At 39.9% G+C, this 16,031-nt stretch overlaps 1 protein-coding gene across 9 annotated transcripts in view; it reads right to left on the bottom strand.

The window, feature by feature from the left end:
* The window catches only part of HYDIN (HYDIN axonemal central pair apparatus protein), a 439,740-nt gene that overhangs the window by 31,849 nt on the left and 391,860 nt on the right, over positions 1–16,031 (bottom strand). For 8 of the 9 annotated variants that reach the window (XM_058708213.1, XM_058708219.1, XM_058708220.1 and 5 more), the window contains 9 exons: positions 13,524–13,684; positions 11,177–11,274; positions 10,188–10,395; positions 8,795–9,007; positions 8,168–8,306; positions 6,854–7,019; positions 3,954–4,101; positions 3,328–3,535; positions 2,517–2,738 (listed from right to left, as the gene is read on the bottom strand). In XM_058708213.1, coding sequence (XP_058564196.1) covers positions 2,517–2,738; positions 3,328–3,535; positions 3,954–4,101; positions 6,854–7,019; positions 8,168–8,306; positions 8,795–9,007; positions 10,188–10,395; positions 11,177–11,274; positions 13,524–13,684 — 1,563 coding nt within the window. Of the gene's footprint in view, positions 1–2,516; positions 2,739–3,327; positions 3,536–3,953; positions 4,102–6,853; positions 7,020–8,167; positions 8,307–8,794; positions 9,008–9,911; positions 10,396–11,176; positions 11,275–13,523; positions 13,685–16,031 lie in introns of those variants that run through there. The other variant, XR_009256078.1, reaches the window with a different exon arrangement.

The raw sequence follows: 16,031 nt of genomic DNA, 5'->3' as shown, positions 1-16,031 counted from the left end.
TAATATAGTTTGAAATCAGGAAGTGTGATGTCCCTAGCCTTGTTCTTCTTTCTCAGGACTGATTTGGCTATTTGTGGTCTTTTGTGGTTTCGTATGAGTTGTAGAATTGTTTTTCTGTTTTGTTAAAAAAAAAAAAATGCCATTGGGATTTTGATAGGGATTGCATTAAATCTATAGGCGGCTTTGGGCAGTATGGACATTTTAATAATATTAACGCTTCCCATCAATGAACACAGGATATTTTTCATTTGTTGGTGTCTTTAATTTCTTTCATCAGTGTTTTATAGTTTTCAGTATACAAGTCTTTCACCACCTTAGTTAAGTTTATTCCTGACAATTTAATCCTTTTCCATGGTATTATAAATGAAGTTGTTTTCCTAATTTTATGTATTTTTATTTTTTTATTTTTTAAAATTTACATCCAAATTAGTTAGCATATAGTGCAACAATGATTTCAGGAGTGGATTCCTTAATGCCCCTTACCCATTTAGCCCACCCCCCTCCCACAACCCCTCCAGTAACCCTCAGTTTGTTCTCCATATTTATGAGTCTCTTCTGTTTTGTCCCCCTCCCTGTTTTTATATTATTTTTGTTTACCTTCCCTTATGTTCATCTGTTTTGTCTCTTAAAGTCCTCATATGAGTGAAGTCATGATTTTTGTTTTTCTCTGACTAATTTCACTTATCATAATACCCTCCAGTTCCATCCACATAGTTGCAAATGGCAAGATTTCATTCTTTCTGATTGCCAAGTAATACTCCAGTGTGTGTGTGTGTGTGTGTGTGTGTGTGTGTGTGTGTGTGTGTATATGCATATATATGCATATATATGTATATATATGCATATATATGTATATACATGTGTGTGTGTATATATATATGTATATATATATATATACACATATATATACACACCACATTTTCTTTATCCATTCATCCATCGATGGACATTTGGGCTCTTCCCATACTTTGGCTATTGTCGATAGTGCTGCTATAAACATGGGGTGCATGTGTCACTTCGAAATAGCACACCTGTATTCTGTGGATAAATGCCTAGTAGTGCAACTGCTGGGTCGTAGGGTATTTCTATTTTTAGTTTTTTGAGGAACCTCCATACTGTTTTCCAGAGTGGCTGCACCAGCTTGCATTCCCACTAATTTTCTTTTCAGACAGTTTCTTGTCAGTGTACAGAAAAGCAACTGATTTTTGTTTGTTGACTTTGTATCCTGCAACTTTACTGCATTATTTTATTAATTCTAAGAGATTTTTTAATGGAATCTTTTGGGTTTTCTACATAGAAGATCAAGTTGTCTGCACACAGGGACTTTATTTTTTCCTTTCTGATTTGGATACATCTTCTTTCTTTTCCTTACCTAATTGCTCTGCCTAGGACTTCCAGTACTCTGTTGAATAGAAGTGGTGAGAGTAGACATCCTTGCCTTGTTCCTGATCTTAGAGGAAGAGCTTTTAGCTTTTCACTGATGAATATGATGGTAGCTGTGAGCTTTTCATATATGGCCTTTATTATGTCGGGGTACTTTCCTTCTAATCCTAGTTTGTTGAGAGTTTTTGGTCATGAATTTTGTCAAATGCTTTTTGCCACTTCTATTGAGATGCTCATGTGACTTTTATCTTTTATTCTGTTAATTTTGGATATAACATTAATTGATTTTTGTATGTTGAACCACCCTTGCTCTGAGGGATAAGTCCCACTTGATCGTAGTGTATGATCCTTTCAGTGTATTGTTGGATTTGGTTTACTGGTATTTTATTGAGGATTTTTACACCTATGTTCATTTGGGATATTGGCCTGTAGTTTTCTTGTGGTGTCTTTGTTTGGTTGTGCTATCCAAAAGAATTTAAATCAGAATTTTGAAGAGATATTAACACTTGTTAATGTTCATGTTCGGTGTAGCACTATTCATAGTAGTCAAGATGTGGAAACACCTAATTGTCCTTCGATGGATGAATAACTAAAGAAAATGTGGCATATATACACAGTACAGCTATTTTTCTTGAATAAATGCTCCTAGGATTGTTGCAAGCCTTTGGTTGATTTTGAGAGTTCTAAAAAAGTTGATTTTGCTGTTTGGGTTTTTTTTTTTTTTTTTTTTTTGCCAGTGTTCTCATCACTGTGGAAGAACACCATAGGACACAGCCATTACTGTGGACATCACAATTCCTTGGTTTTTCATTCAATAGCTTATCTTGGAAAATGTTATACACATTTTGTCTCTCTTGCTTCCTTTCCATCTCCCATCTGTCTCCCTTATTTATTTTAATGGCTGCATGGTATTCTAGTGCATGGATGGTGAACCGCTTTTCAACTGCCACTCACCAGGCACCTCAACTGTGAATGAGGCCTTTATACTAGAGATTATGGGACTATCTCCAACACAACCACTCTCCAGGAGCTTCTGGCAGAGTGGAGAAGACAAGGAGCACACAGGAGAATTAATCCTTCAAGACAGAGTGCTGTGAGTGCTTTCAGTGTCTGGCAATATTAAATGGTCTCACCTTGATTCTGAGTTCCAGGCCCTTCAAGACACACTTCTTAAGTGGTTGGAAAGACAAGGTGGCATGCACACTCTGCCCCACATCCACACTGCCATCAATGGGTGAAAAGTCCAAGTACTGCAGCAGGGCTTTGGGGCCAGATAGCTCTGCCTGGAAGCTGAAGCTGAACTTTCCAGTGTTGATAAAGCTGAGTTCACACTGAACACATTCATTCAACTCCACCTGAGAGACAGAGAACAGAGTAGTATATGGAATAAATGCAAACCATGGTTCTATTCTTTCAGGTCAGGATACATAACACGTTGGGGGAAAATATCCTTTGGGAAATAGGGATGGCAGACGATGTTAGTGAGTTGAGTATCCTTAGCTTAATATGGTCAAGTATTCCAGCCAGAGCTATGAAGTGTTGGGGGCCTCTCATACCTGAAAAGTACGATAGCAATTTAATTCTTAGACCTCCCTCGGTAATCAAACATCCTTCCTATATGTTTAATACAAGAATTGTTTCCTTCCCTACCATCTCTCTACCCCTGAAAAATAAAACAAGAAATGTTTTCACATTAAGACTATATATATTTGGAGGATGGAGCTGCTCCTGGCATGTTTCTGTTCTCCTGGTCTGTCTGGCATTTGAAACAGTGAGATTCAGCTAACATTCACTTATACTGCCATTCCCAGTTTGGGTGGACACACACACACACACACACACACACACACACACACACACAGATAGAAACAGCGAGAGAGAGAGAGAGAGAGAGAGAGAGAGAGAGAGAGAGAGAGACATATCAGTGCTCTCTCACACTCTTACCTCATAGAAGTTGATAATGGTAGTCTGGTTGGGAGTCAGGGGAGTAATCAAGCCAGTCCTGTCCTTGCATTTGACCTCTGCATTCATAGTGTAGCCCTCAGCCTTGACATTTAAGGTCAGAGGGTGGGCTTTCTTTTTCACATTGCAGATCAAATTAAAGTTCACATCTCCTTCCTGCTTTGGTGTGAAGAAAATATCAATTGGGAACCTGGTTGGGGAAGAAGACAGCAGATTAGCTGACTAGGCCAACCTGCTAAAACCTGCTAAAGAATATGAGCCCAGTGGATTGGCACACACTATGAGGAAAGAGTATCACCACCTCAAATTATGATGAGTTTTGAAGGTTTGCCAGACACGGTAGGGCACTGCCTTATGAGTTCACAAATATAGTAGATATCAAGGAAAAGAATATAAGCATGAGAGAAAATATTGAGAAAAAGGGCTTAAAGTTCTCAGGGCTTTACAATTTATCAGGAAAATGAACAATGAGAAATAGTAGGACAGAGATGGGATTGTTAACATTAATCTCGACATGCAGCAGCACTCTGAGGAAAACTTATCCTCCTGGCAGGCCTGGAACCCCTACTACCTTGGGAGGGTGTAGTCCTGGGGAACCTTTTCTTTACCTGGACAGTGGTGGGATCCAACCTTCCATGGGACATATGACCAGGTTGTTGCTGAAACCTTCAGAATATCGGGAGTTGTCTTGGAAGGCAAAATGGAACCCCTGCTCCTCCTTGTTGATGATATGCACGGTCTCCCTGGCTTCTCTGCCTGAGGAGGAAACATCAGCCCTCAGTGAAGACCTCATACCTGCTCCTAAAGTATCTGGGCAGATACTGCTCCTCAGGCAAGAGGAAACCTCCTTAGAAGAAATCCTTCAACTTCTTTTCTCTCTTTTCCCAAGCTCTTCAGTCTTTGACCACCTCTCTTCCTTCCTTCTGTTCTACAAGTGACCTTCCTACCCAGGAGGATTCCACTTCTTCCTTCTAGAACTTTACTCTATCAATTGCCTGCTGCTGCTAGGTGGCTCCTCTGCCTTGGTCACAGCTGTCCTAGGTGATTCTGATGATACTATTTTCTCTCCTTGTTCCTTTGCACCCAATGCCTTCCTAGTTTTGTCAATGAGGGCCTCGCCGTCCCTAGTCCCTAGTAGGCCCCTTAACTCAGTCCCAATCTTTGTAAATAGTCCCTGCATTGAACTCTTTTGCATCAGAGCTCAGGAGTGTCACGAGGGTCCTGACAGGGCCCTAATACATCTTCTGTCACTATCTTGCCTTTTCTTACTTTCCTTGACTATTGTACAACATTTGTTTTTTTCCACATAAACTTTAGAATCATTTTATCCAATATCCCCCCACCCCCAATCCTTTTGGGATTGAGGTTGCCAGATTTAGTAAGTATACATATATTTTTTTAGTATAAGTATGTCCCAAATATTGCATGGGACATACTTATCCTGACATAAAAAAAACTTACTCATTGTTATCTGAAATTCAAAATTGACTGTGCATCCTGTATTTTATCTGGCAATACCAGTTGGGACTCTGCTTGGAATGTGATTGCATTTGCATTTAATTTTGAGAGAACTGGTAAATGTTCAAATCTTGTTTTGGGAGCATTTTAATAAGATTTTATAGTTTTATTCATATAGATCCTATGCTTTTCTTGTTACATTTATCCTTAGATATTATATAGGTTTTGTCAATATTGAATGGATTTTTTTTTGTTTCTGTTTCTAGGTGCTTATTGCTAAAAGAAAGAGAAACTATTGATTTTTACATAATTGTCTTGCATCCAGTCACTTACTAAATTATCTTGTTGATTCTAGTGGTTTGTTTTGCTTTTCTCTTGAGCCTCTTGAGGTTTTCTATGTATGAGGTCACCAGCAACAGCAAATGAGATAGTTTTGTCTCTTTTCCCCTAATGCTTATGCCAATTACTGAATTTTCTTGTTTTATTGTATTTGCTAAACCACTAAGAAAGTATTCAATAATAACAAGCATCTTTTCCTAATTCCTGATTTTAACTGCAGCAGTTTTAGTAGTTTATTACAAGATAATATTTGCTTCTTAATTTTGGTTAGTCTTCTTTATTTAAGTTTTTCCCTCTATTCCTATCTTACTGTTAAAATTTCTGTTGAGAATGTCTGATGAATTTTAGCAATCACTTTTTAGTGTACATTCATATCATTCATTACATGGTTGTTCTTTAATCTGTTGATATAATCACACTAAAATGCACCACTGTTACATTCCTAGATCAAATTCTGTTTGTCTTGCTGTACTTATTTGTTTATTCTATTCTATTATTTTTTATTTTAATTCCAGTTCTTTAACATACAGTGTTATATTAGAGTCGTGTACAATATGGTGATTCTTCCATACATCACCTGGTGCCCATCACAAGTGCACTCCTTAATCCCCACTTTCATCACCATCCCTCTACCCTCCTCCCCTCTGGTGAACATCAGTGTGTCTTCTATATAGTTAAGACTGCTGTTATTATTCTTATGCTAACTTGCCCACTTATTTGTTCAAAACCTTCCAAAACACCATACTCCTCCCACCTACTTATATTTATCAGTATAAGAAATGTATGGAAGTATTACATAAAAAAACTGTTAATGTGGTTTCCTTTGATGGAAAGGATGGATGGAGAGACATTAAAAATTTCCTTATATAACAGAATGATTGACTTATTACAAGAATATTACTTGTCTAAATATAAAAATCTAATGAGTTACTAAAATATATTCTGGCTTTAGTTATATTTTACACACACACACACACACACACACACACACCCCACATCCATGTGATAAGGGACCTGGCAATCACTTCCTTTATTTCCTTCAGGTCTCTGATCAAATGTTACTTCCCCATTGCCTACTGGCATTCTTTGTCCTCCATATCCTGCTTTATTTTTCTTTACAATACTTATTAACATAGACATGCTGTATCTTTTCTTTTTTGGTAGTCTACTTCCTATTACTAGAATGTAACCACCATGAGGGTGGGGACTGTGGCTTTATCCATGGCATTCTCAGCTCACAAGAGAGTGCCTGGGTCACACAAGGGGCTTAGTAATATTTTGTTGAGCTGAATGAATGCATGAAAGGATGGCAGAGAAATATGACCACTGTGACTCATACTGAGAGGCATACAAATACAGCCCATGCTCTGAGGCACATACAAGTAAGATGGGGATAACATGAGCCTCTGGAAATGAACATAGGCAGTCCAGGCCTTCAAGGAATCTAACAAGTGTGATTTGTAGCAAGTCTCCTAAATTTCCTTAGGTTATTAACGTGTGGGTTTAGAAGATACCTGATGGAAATCAGATTGAAAGACAAATAATTTACGGCTTTGTGAATAGTGATAGAAGACCTCTGACATGCTTCTGGAAGGTACCAGAAAAAGTTCCCCACCCAAGTCTGCTCCCAGAGCTCATTGTGGGGTCAGTCCTACCCCTTCCCCTGAGAGGTCATGCCAAGTCTAAACATAAACCAACAGGGCAGCCTTACCAATGAGGAGACAACTGAAGTTGAGATGTGACTTGTCCAGATTGATGAGAGGGTCGGTGGCTTTGCCTACCAGAAGGAAAGGGACTGTGATGTTGTGTTCAGGGATTAAGAAAGTCCAGAAGGCTTCTGTGATGTCCAGATGGAAAGGCGTGAACTGGAAGACAATCTAAGAAGACCATTTGGAAAAGAGTGGTAAAGACATTTCTGTTTGCATACTCCACATGCCATTGGAGGCTTACTGGTGCTGGGGTTACAATGGTTGGCATTACCAGGTCATCTCCACCTTTCTACTGTCTACCTTTCTACTGTGAAGGCATGTGATTTTGGCTGTTCCAGCAATATCAATGTCTTTTTGCCCTGCCACAGGTCCTCCTAAGGAGGTCCAGCCCGATCAGAGCCTCTGATGGCTGTGCTGCCATATTTCACACCATGTCTTTGTTTGACATGTAAAAATAGAGAGATTTCAATAGAAATATGGAATTTTGGCTTTTCGCAAAAAGTTTGGGAGAACTGGCAACACTGGCAACTTGTCTGTGTGGTGGTCATCTGACAGAGAAGCACTATCGCCAGCTGGTGCTGGTGCTCAGCAGTCCCTATCATTGTCCCCTTGGCTTGCTCCATTCATTTGTGTGACCTCCCTGAAAGCGTTTGAATGCATGATTTCTGTTTCATGAATTTATTTCTGCCTCCAAGATTCTCTGCAGAACTTACAGGATACAGGCCCATAGATCTGTTTTGGCCAGTGAGATCACATTTTTTTAGGTATGACTCTGTACCCTGTACCACTGTGTAAACACGAGGACTACACTGTGGGACATGACTCACTTTTCTGTTTTACCCTTTGGCCCGACCAAGTAAAAATACATCTGTATCCTTTTACTGCTGTCAGTCCCTCGGGAAAAAATAAGTCTTCAGAGAGTAATCTATGAGTCCTACAGTCTGCAGGTATTAGTATCCAGCTCCTCTTTCCTGCTTAATAATTTCAGTTTTTTAAAACTGCAAATACTAGACCTTTTCACTTCTCTACAGCCACCCAAGAGAGCTCAGTTCTGTCTAGTTCATGAGGATTGCCTAAAGTATATGCCACTCAAGAAATATTTGTTGATTGATGCACCCTTAGGCTGTCCTCCCTCACTCTATGGTCTACAGCACACTTGCTATGCAGAAGGGGAGAAGATGATCAATGCCCTGAGTCAAGTGGTCCTGATTCTCTCTCTCTCTCTCTCTCTCTCTCTCTCTCTCTCTCTCTGTCTCTCTCTGTCTCTCTCTCTCTCACATACACACACACACACACACACACACACACACACACACCTCCGCTTTCTTTTCAGGGTAGATGAAGCCCTTCTCTGTAAGGCATGTGAAGGCTGGAGGGTTCTGGAGACTTTCAGTTTCTTCAGAGATCCAAGAGAAGGAGTAGGTGCTATTCGTTGGGTTCAGGATTGTAAAAGTCCTGGCCGAGGGGGAAGAATTGACAGCAGAGAGTGAAATGGGGGTTGAAGAATTAGAGAAACTTTCTTAGGACCTTCCCTAGCACAGTCCCCCTATCTAGGAATCAGGACTTGTCTGCATACTCTATTACCACAGAAATGAAAACTGCACTTCATTTGGCGGGGGGGAGGGGCAAACTATGGCTAGAGTTCTGGACTTTGGAATAATGACATCCAGGGCCCTTCTGTCCCAATGACCGACCCTCTGTGGTTAAGGTGGGGGTCAGGGATTACATTTTTATGTCTCCCATATTTCCCCAGTGTCAAAACTAAGGAGACAAAATTCAGCTTCCTTACTATAGACTTCCTTACTATGGACTTCTCTAAAGTCCAACCCCAATATTTCAAACCTGCTTCTAGGAATTAGCCTCACTGACTTCTCTGAATTCTTCCTCTAAGTTCTTTAGAAGAACTCACTGATAAGAACCAATGCAAACCATAAGCAACTTACCGGATATTCTTCCCTCCTATGCCCACGCTGGTGAACTCAATCACCCGGGTGTTTGAATCTAGAGCCACACCAGAAGGTCCTCGGAGATCTGGGTTGCGCCGATGACCACTGATGTAGTCTGAGTATTTTAGGTCAAAATGGCAGAAGGGCAAAAGGCTCCGCCCTTTTGCTGATAGGACTGGGCCTTGCTCTCCAGGTGGCAGGTTGGGAATCCTGTAAGGATAAGATTATTCTTATTTATTTTTAGATGAATCACCACTTCCTTAGTTGGTTGGAAATGAATATTATATCCACCAGAACGTGAGCTCCATGAAAGCAGAGACTGGGTCTATCCTGGTCAACAACATAATATAAATGCCTTGAATAGCGCATGATACATAGTAGGTGTTCATTCATGAACTGTTGAGTGGATGAATGCATGAATGGGCTGAGTATGAGGAGGATGAATTCTGGTTCTTTCTCTGTATCTAAGTATGGCCCCAAGTTATTCCGTCCAGCAGTGGTGAGAAATTTTCCCTGCTATAAAATGAGCACAGAGTCTTGCCCTCTGGGGCCTCTCACAGGCATCTAGTGGGGTATGAAAACTGACACAGAAATTCTAAACGAGTATCCTGAGCTCCCTGGAGAAAGTGAACTGGATGTAAGTAGACCTCTAGTCCCAGCACCAAGCTTAGGCCCAGGTGTGGGACGGGTCCCTGCAGTGTAATTGCAGGGGCTCCACAAGGCTTTTATGGCTCACATAGGTCTTTGCCACCCCATACCATGTTTTACACAATTCCTCTGTAAGGTAAGTGTTCTGTATGGATCTTTCATGGGAGCGGTTAACACATCATGGACTTGCTAAATGTTATTGGATTGGATTTCTTGAATTGGGTCTGGGCCCCTTCTATTTCTCACCTATGTATCAGGTCCACCACCATGGCTATGTAATGTTTATTGTGCTTATTATGTGCCAGGTACTGTTCTAAGTCTTCACTTGATTTAACTCACTTAATGTTCATGATGACTGTACAAGGTGGGTATTGTTATTTCCATTTTACATATGAGGAGACCAAGTCTCAGAAAAGGTGTAAGAAAGTTTTCCTAAGTTCATATTTGCCCAAGGACTGGAACCTACCTGTCTGTCAGCCATTCTGTTGCTCAGTGGAATCCTGTGTGTGGCTGGGAAGGGCGTAATAGGCAGGAGGAAGAGTCTAGAGAGTGTTGGTGAGTAATACAAAAGAAAAAATTCTCCTTATCTTCTAAATCCTGGCCTTTCTGAATCTTCCCAATGGGAAGTGTGACAATCAGGGAGCTATGGAGGGGCCCAGGGCTGGAAAGAATGGTGGTGGTGCTGGGACAGAAGAGAGGGTAGGAGATGTGGAGTTTTGCTCTGGAGAGCACATCTTCTTACTGGCAGAAGAGATTGCTCTCGAAGTCTCCAACTTCCAGCGGGGAGAATTTCACTTTGAGCTTCTGAGTTTTGCCCACAGGCACAATGCCTGAGGCAGGCTCCACAGAGAAGGGCGTGGGGGGAACTTCATTCCAGTGGTCCGTGGCGCTGTCCAGAGTACTGACCGTGTGCAGCGTGCCCTGGCTAATTTGGTCTTTTTGAGAAGAACCTGGGGGCAAAACAGAGAGCCAATGATATTCTCTATTTGCAGTGGGAGGGCAGGTGGAAGGCAGCCCACTCACAGGTCCCTCTGTGGGCTCACCTCTTCCACAAGAAATACTTAGCTTTGGGCACTAAGGGTAAGGGATTGGCTCATATCTCTCACAGGAGACTCATGAAAAACACTTCTATTAATTCTATCAATTTTTCAAAGTTGTTTCCTTTTGGCTCAGGGGGTGGGCCAAAGAGAGGTCTGTGGGTCTCCTGCCTCAAGAATAACGGGCTGTGAATATAATTTTTTGGAGAATCATTGTCTGAAAGTAGGGGTTCACAATCTGGGGGCCCATTTGAAAGGTCTGCGAATCTCCAAAACTGCAACAACAGCAATGAATTTTTGTCCACCAAGTGTTGAGTCTTTTTCCAAGCGCTTCATATATATCACATTTGGTATGGGTGTGTATTTTCCAGGAAAAAAGTTCATAGTTTTCATCAGTTTCTGCAAGGGTCTGTAATCTCCCAAGAGGTTAAGGCCTAAAAGACAAGATTCCTAGGGGTCAGTGACTGGGGTGCTGGCCTAATGGAGGGCCAGGCTCTAGGCTCCAGGAGGACAGAGGTCAGCTCTTGAGTTTCTCAGGCCCGTTTGGCTCTGCAGACACCATGAAACATTTGCTCTGCTTATCCTTGGCTACTGAGGGAGCTGTTGGACCAGTGCTCATTTCTCCATGAACAAGGCTCTCCTACTACCTGGGGACTCGGTTCAAGCCCTGGAGTTTTCCTATCATTGTGTTTACCTTGGTTATCTGGCATTGCAAAGCTGACAGCCTTTGCAGTCTCTTCTGAGACCCAATTGAATTCCAGCTGCACATTTCCTGAATTAGTCAGTTCAAGCCTGCAGATAGATCAGAGAATGGATTTGAGAAATGTGCTGTCGATGATTTTTTTCCTGTCTACACATCATCTATACTGTTACTTTAAGTTGTCACTGTGTTTCTTAAACATTTCTTCAAAAGGCAAGTTTTAAGCATTCTGTCTGACATCATGCATTTGCTGTGCTAGTTATATCTCCTTCTAAAACACTATTTACTATTAAAAGTAAAAATATTCAAATGTTTAGCACTTTAAATCATCTGGCACAGTACCAGCACCCTATGCAATGAGCTCTCAGCATGAGTTTGCTGTAATTCTGAAAAATTCCCATGAGAGAGGAATCAAAATGTGTTTTCCATGACAGTACTTTCTTTAGGTGCAAATTCCAGTCCCTCCCTTACTGAAACATCTCCCACTGGAAACAATGTCCCTGTGGTTGGAAGCCATTTGACCCCTGCCTGAGATTCCTTCATTGACTGAGACTTGTCTCAAATTCTGAATGAGTAGAGACTTTTCTTGCCTCAAGTTTCCCTGCATATAAGACAAGAACCAGGAAATAGAAGCTTTTTCTGGAATCATTTTTAAACTTGATCACAATCACAGCAGAAGGATGAGGCCTTGATACAGGAAAATGATTGTGTTAGAGAAGAAAACACAAATGTCTTACTAGTTTTAGTGAAGTAGTTGGAGTTGAGTTTGGAGGGGGGTGTAGGTCTAGGGGAGGGTGTAAGGATCAGATCTCCATTATTTGGTCCAGGTAGACTGTGCCGGTATGCCCAAAGTCAAGTGCTTTGACCTCAGGGGCTTATGTTTATTGTGTAAAAGTATGAGCACTGGCCACTATCCTAAAGACAATATTTATAAAGTGGAGAAATCTTGGTGGTACAGAATACTCTTGATAAAAAAGTTCTTAGTTCAGACTGGAGTTGGCAAACTTTTTTGTTGTTGTTGTTGCAAAGGGCAACACAGCATATGTTTTTTGGCTTTGCATACCATCGGTGTTTGTAGTAACTACTCACTCTGCTGTTGTAGTACCAAAGCAGCCATAGACAACACATAAATGAATTTATGTGGCTGTGGGTCAAAAGAAACTTTATTTACAACAATAGGCAGCTGGTTGGATTTGGTCCTCGGGCCATAGTTTGCCAACCCCAGCTTTAAGTGAAATGGCTATCAACAGAAGATACCACTTCCTCCCTTATTTCTTTTGGTTCTACGATAATTTGAAAACTTAAAGTGTAACAAATGCAAACTGAGTTGAACAAGTTAATTACAATTTTTACAAAATTGAAATGTCAGTGGTTTACATTTTTGTGCTCGTAATTCTCAAAGAATGGTCTTTCTCTGTCTTTGCATATGCTGCTTTCTCTGTCTAGAAGGCCCCTTTTTCTCACTTCTTCACCTGGCTATCTCCTAATCATCCTGTAGAATGGGCACTGCTTCATCTGGGAAGTATTCCCTGATATTCCATCTGCTTCAGGTACTCTCACAGCATACACAGGACACTATACTGCAACCACCTATTTTCACCCATTCCCCCCATGAGCTCTTTAACAGGGGGACCCATGACATCCTTATATTCTTGTATGTGAGTTAACATAACCCTTTTCCTTCTAAGGACAATTTTGACTTTGAATAAATTTTCTAGCTGTTTCCCTGGAAACCTGATAAAGGAGCAATATCAGCTGTATTATTAGGCAACCTTGTTTAGAGTTAACATGACCCTTAATGGGTAAATTGCATCTGGTCTGGAGGGAATTATGATTCCCTGGAGGGAAGCCATAGCTTTGGGGTTCTGTGAGTGTGGTGACTCTTGTAATTGGGCATGTCTTTTATAAGGATCATGGAAGCTATACCTACGGGGTGCTTATGAGGAGTATTGGCTTCTGTTGGTTGTGGGGCTTCTGAGCTAAGATGAACCCATTCCCACTAGTGTGGATATTGTCACCTGGAGTTGGGGAGAAAAGAATGGTTACTGGGTGGTGGTGTGGACTGCTTCAAGGACCATCCCTACTGAAGCTGGTGGCCGGATGCTGCCCTCCTGGTGGACTGTGTTTCCTGGCCTATATCTTGATTTCAGGTGTGAACTTTAATAGCTCTGTGGATCTGAATGTTTCACTGCATCCCTAGAGTTCCTCTGGTGCATGCTACATAGCTATGATGCCTGGTATATGCTGTCATAAACATTGAATAAGTATTTGATGAAGGAATAGGCAAATGATGAAAAGAAAGAACTTCTCTGTGAGTGCTGGGGGGCTTTCAAAGACTCACTCAAACACTCGGGTCTGGTAAACCAGTGTTTCTTTAAAATGCACATTGCTTGTTTCGCATTGATATGAAGCAAAATTCACATTGGCACTGATCTGAAGATGCAGTTCTCGGTAGTTTTCTTCTACTACTGAGTGAACAGGCTCAGGATCCGTCTCTGTCACCTGGAACAAAGGCAGAGCTAGCTGACTCACAAGAATAAAGGGGTAGGCGGTAACAGTATTTTACCCATGCACATTAACACCAACTTACAGAATAAATGATTCCAGTTCCAGAATAAATGATTAAGGTAAACCTAAAATGACTCCTATATGGGAAAGGAAACAAATTACTAAGAGCATCAGGACTAGAGAGATATTAGTTTGGGGGTTAGATGGACTATAAAGAAGGTAGAGGAAAGGAAATAATAAAATTAGGGACAGATATTAATGAAATAGAAAATAAATTGAGAACAGAGAGGACTGATAAAGCCAAATGATGTTTATGTGGAATGACTTAAAAAGTCTTCAGGGCGATTGATCAAGAAAAAAATGAGTAAATAAAAATAACTGATATCAAAAATTAAAAGGAGGACACTACCACTGATCCTATAGATTTAAACAGATGATAGGAAAACATTATAAATAACTTTATGAAAATACATATGAAAACTTAGTTGAAGGGCAAATTCATAGAAAAATAACTTAATAAAATTGACTCAAGAAAAAATAAAAAACCTGAGAAGTCCTAATAATATTAAAGAAACTAAATGGTAGTAAAAAAAAAAAAAGTTAAAAAAGACCTAAATAAATATACAGATAAAACTCACTAATAGAAAGGACGAATTAATATTGTAAAATTGTTAATCCTTCCTAAACAGACTTACAGATACAATCCAATTCCAACAAAGTTTCAATCAGGGTTTCCACAGAGCTTGGTAAGTGGATTCCAAAATTAGATAGAAAAATAAAGGACCAAGAATAATGAAAATACTTCAGAACAAAACAGTATGGGAGAGGGACTTCCCTTGGAAATATCAAGACTGATTATGAAGCTATGGAAATTAAGGCAAGGTAAAACTGGCATAGGGATAGACAAATTGACAATGAAGTAGAATACTGAGACAAGAAACATACCAGGCATATATGAATCTTAGATGATAAGGGAGTCATGGCAGATCACTAGGAAACAGAAGGGCTAAACAAAAAAGGGATTTGGCCAGGTCATGGAAAACCATTAAATTGGATCCTTGCCTCACACCATACATAAAATCCAGGTGGGCCAAGACCTTAAATACAAAAAGCAAAATTCTTAAACCTAAAAAAAAAAAAAAAAAGAATATTTTTCTTCCCTGGTAGAGAAGAGTTTTAAAAAGAAGACACACACACACACAAAATATGTAAAAGATGAGATTAATAAATTTCGCTATATTAAAAATAAGAATATTTTTTGTTCATCAAAAGATACATCAAAGAAAGTGAAAAGATAAGCTATAAATTTGGTGAAGACATTTGGAGTCAAATAATAGGAAGGAATAGTAAACTTTATCAAAAATAAAGTAACTCATACAAAGAACAGGCATCATAATTGAAAACTAGGCAAAAGGCATATAAGAGATGACTAGTAAGGCCATGAAGTCATTCATATTCATCTTTACCAGTGGTTAGGGAAATGCAAAGTAGATCCCAAATTAGACCATTTCCCATTCATTTAAGTGAAAAAAATCAAGAAGTCTGGCAACGCCAAGTTGTGTAGAGAATGTGGATCAGTAAGATACCTCTGCCAATAGGAGTGTGCATAGGTACAGTGACTTTGGAAAACACAGGCATTATCTTGGAAAGCTGAAATTCACATATCTTATGACTCAGCAATTCCACTTCTAGGAATATAAACTTTTGCAATTGAATACCATTTGACATGAATAATAATGTTCACAGCAACACTGTACACAATGGAAAACACCAAATAATTTTCAAAAGAAGAATGGATGATAAGTAATAATGGAATTTTATATAGCAGTGAAATGGGTACACTATAGCCACATGAAACAATATGGATCACAGGCAGTAACCGTTTTTTAAAAACTAAAAGTTAGAAACTACAACAAAACGGTATGCCTTTTAGAATGAGCACTGGGTGTTGTATGGAAGCCAATCTGACAATAAATGATATTTAAAAAATAGAATGTATAGGTTGAAAAAGAAAGAAAAACTAAAAATCAAGGGAATGAGTAAACAAGATTCAGGATCGTGATTATGTCTAAGAGGGAGGCAGGGGGATGGAATGGGTGAGAAGCACACAGGTAATTCATGTTCTACTTCCTACACTGAGTGTGAGTTCATCTCTGTTTATTACATTATTAAAAGAAACCAGCCAAAGACTAGTTGAAAGAGGAACACGCATGGACCAAAGATGAGATTCTGTCATGAACCAAAGATTATCACTAATCAAATTCTGGACACAGACAGAAAAAGGGAATAGCTGAAAGTCTAACCCTGATGCTGTTGATGGTGAGAGAACTTGCTCCATGAG

The sequence above is a fragment of the Neofelis nebulosa genome, chromosome 17 (assembly GCF_028018385.1).
Source record: "Neofelis nebulosa isolate mNeoNeb1 chromosome 17, mNeoNeb1.pri, whole genome shotgun sequence".
Taxonomy (NCBI): domain Eukaryota; kingdom Metazoa; phylum Chordata; class Mammalia; order Carnivora; family Felidae; genus Neofelis; species Neofelis nebulosa.
The sequence above is the reverse complement of the archived record's forward strand: the minus strand, read 5'-3'. Positions and strand labels throughout refer to the sequence as shown.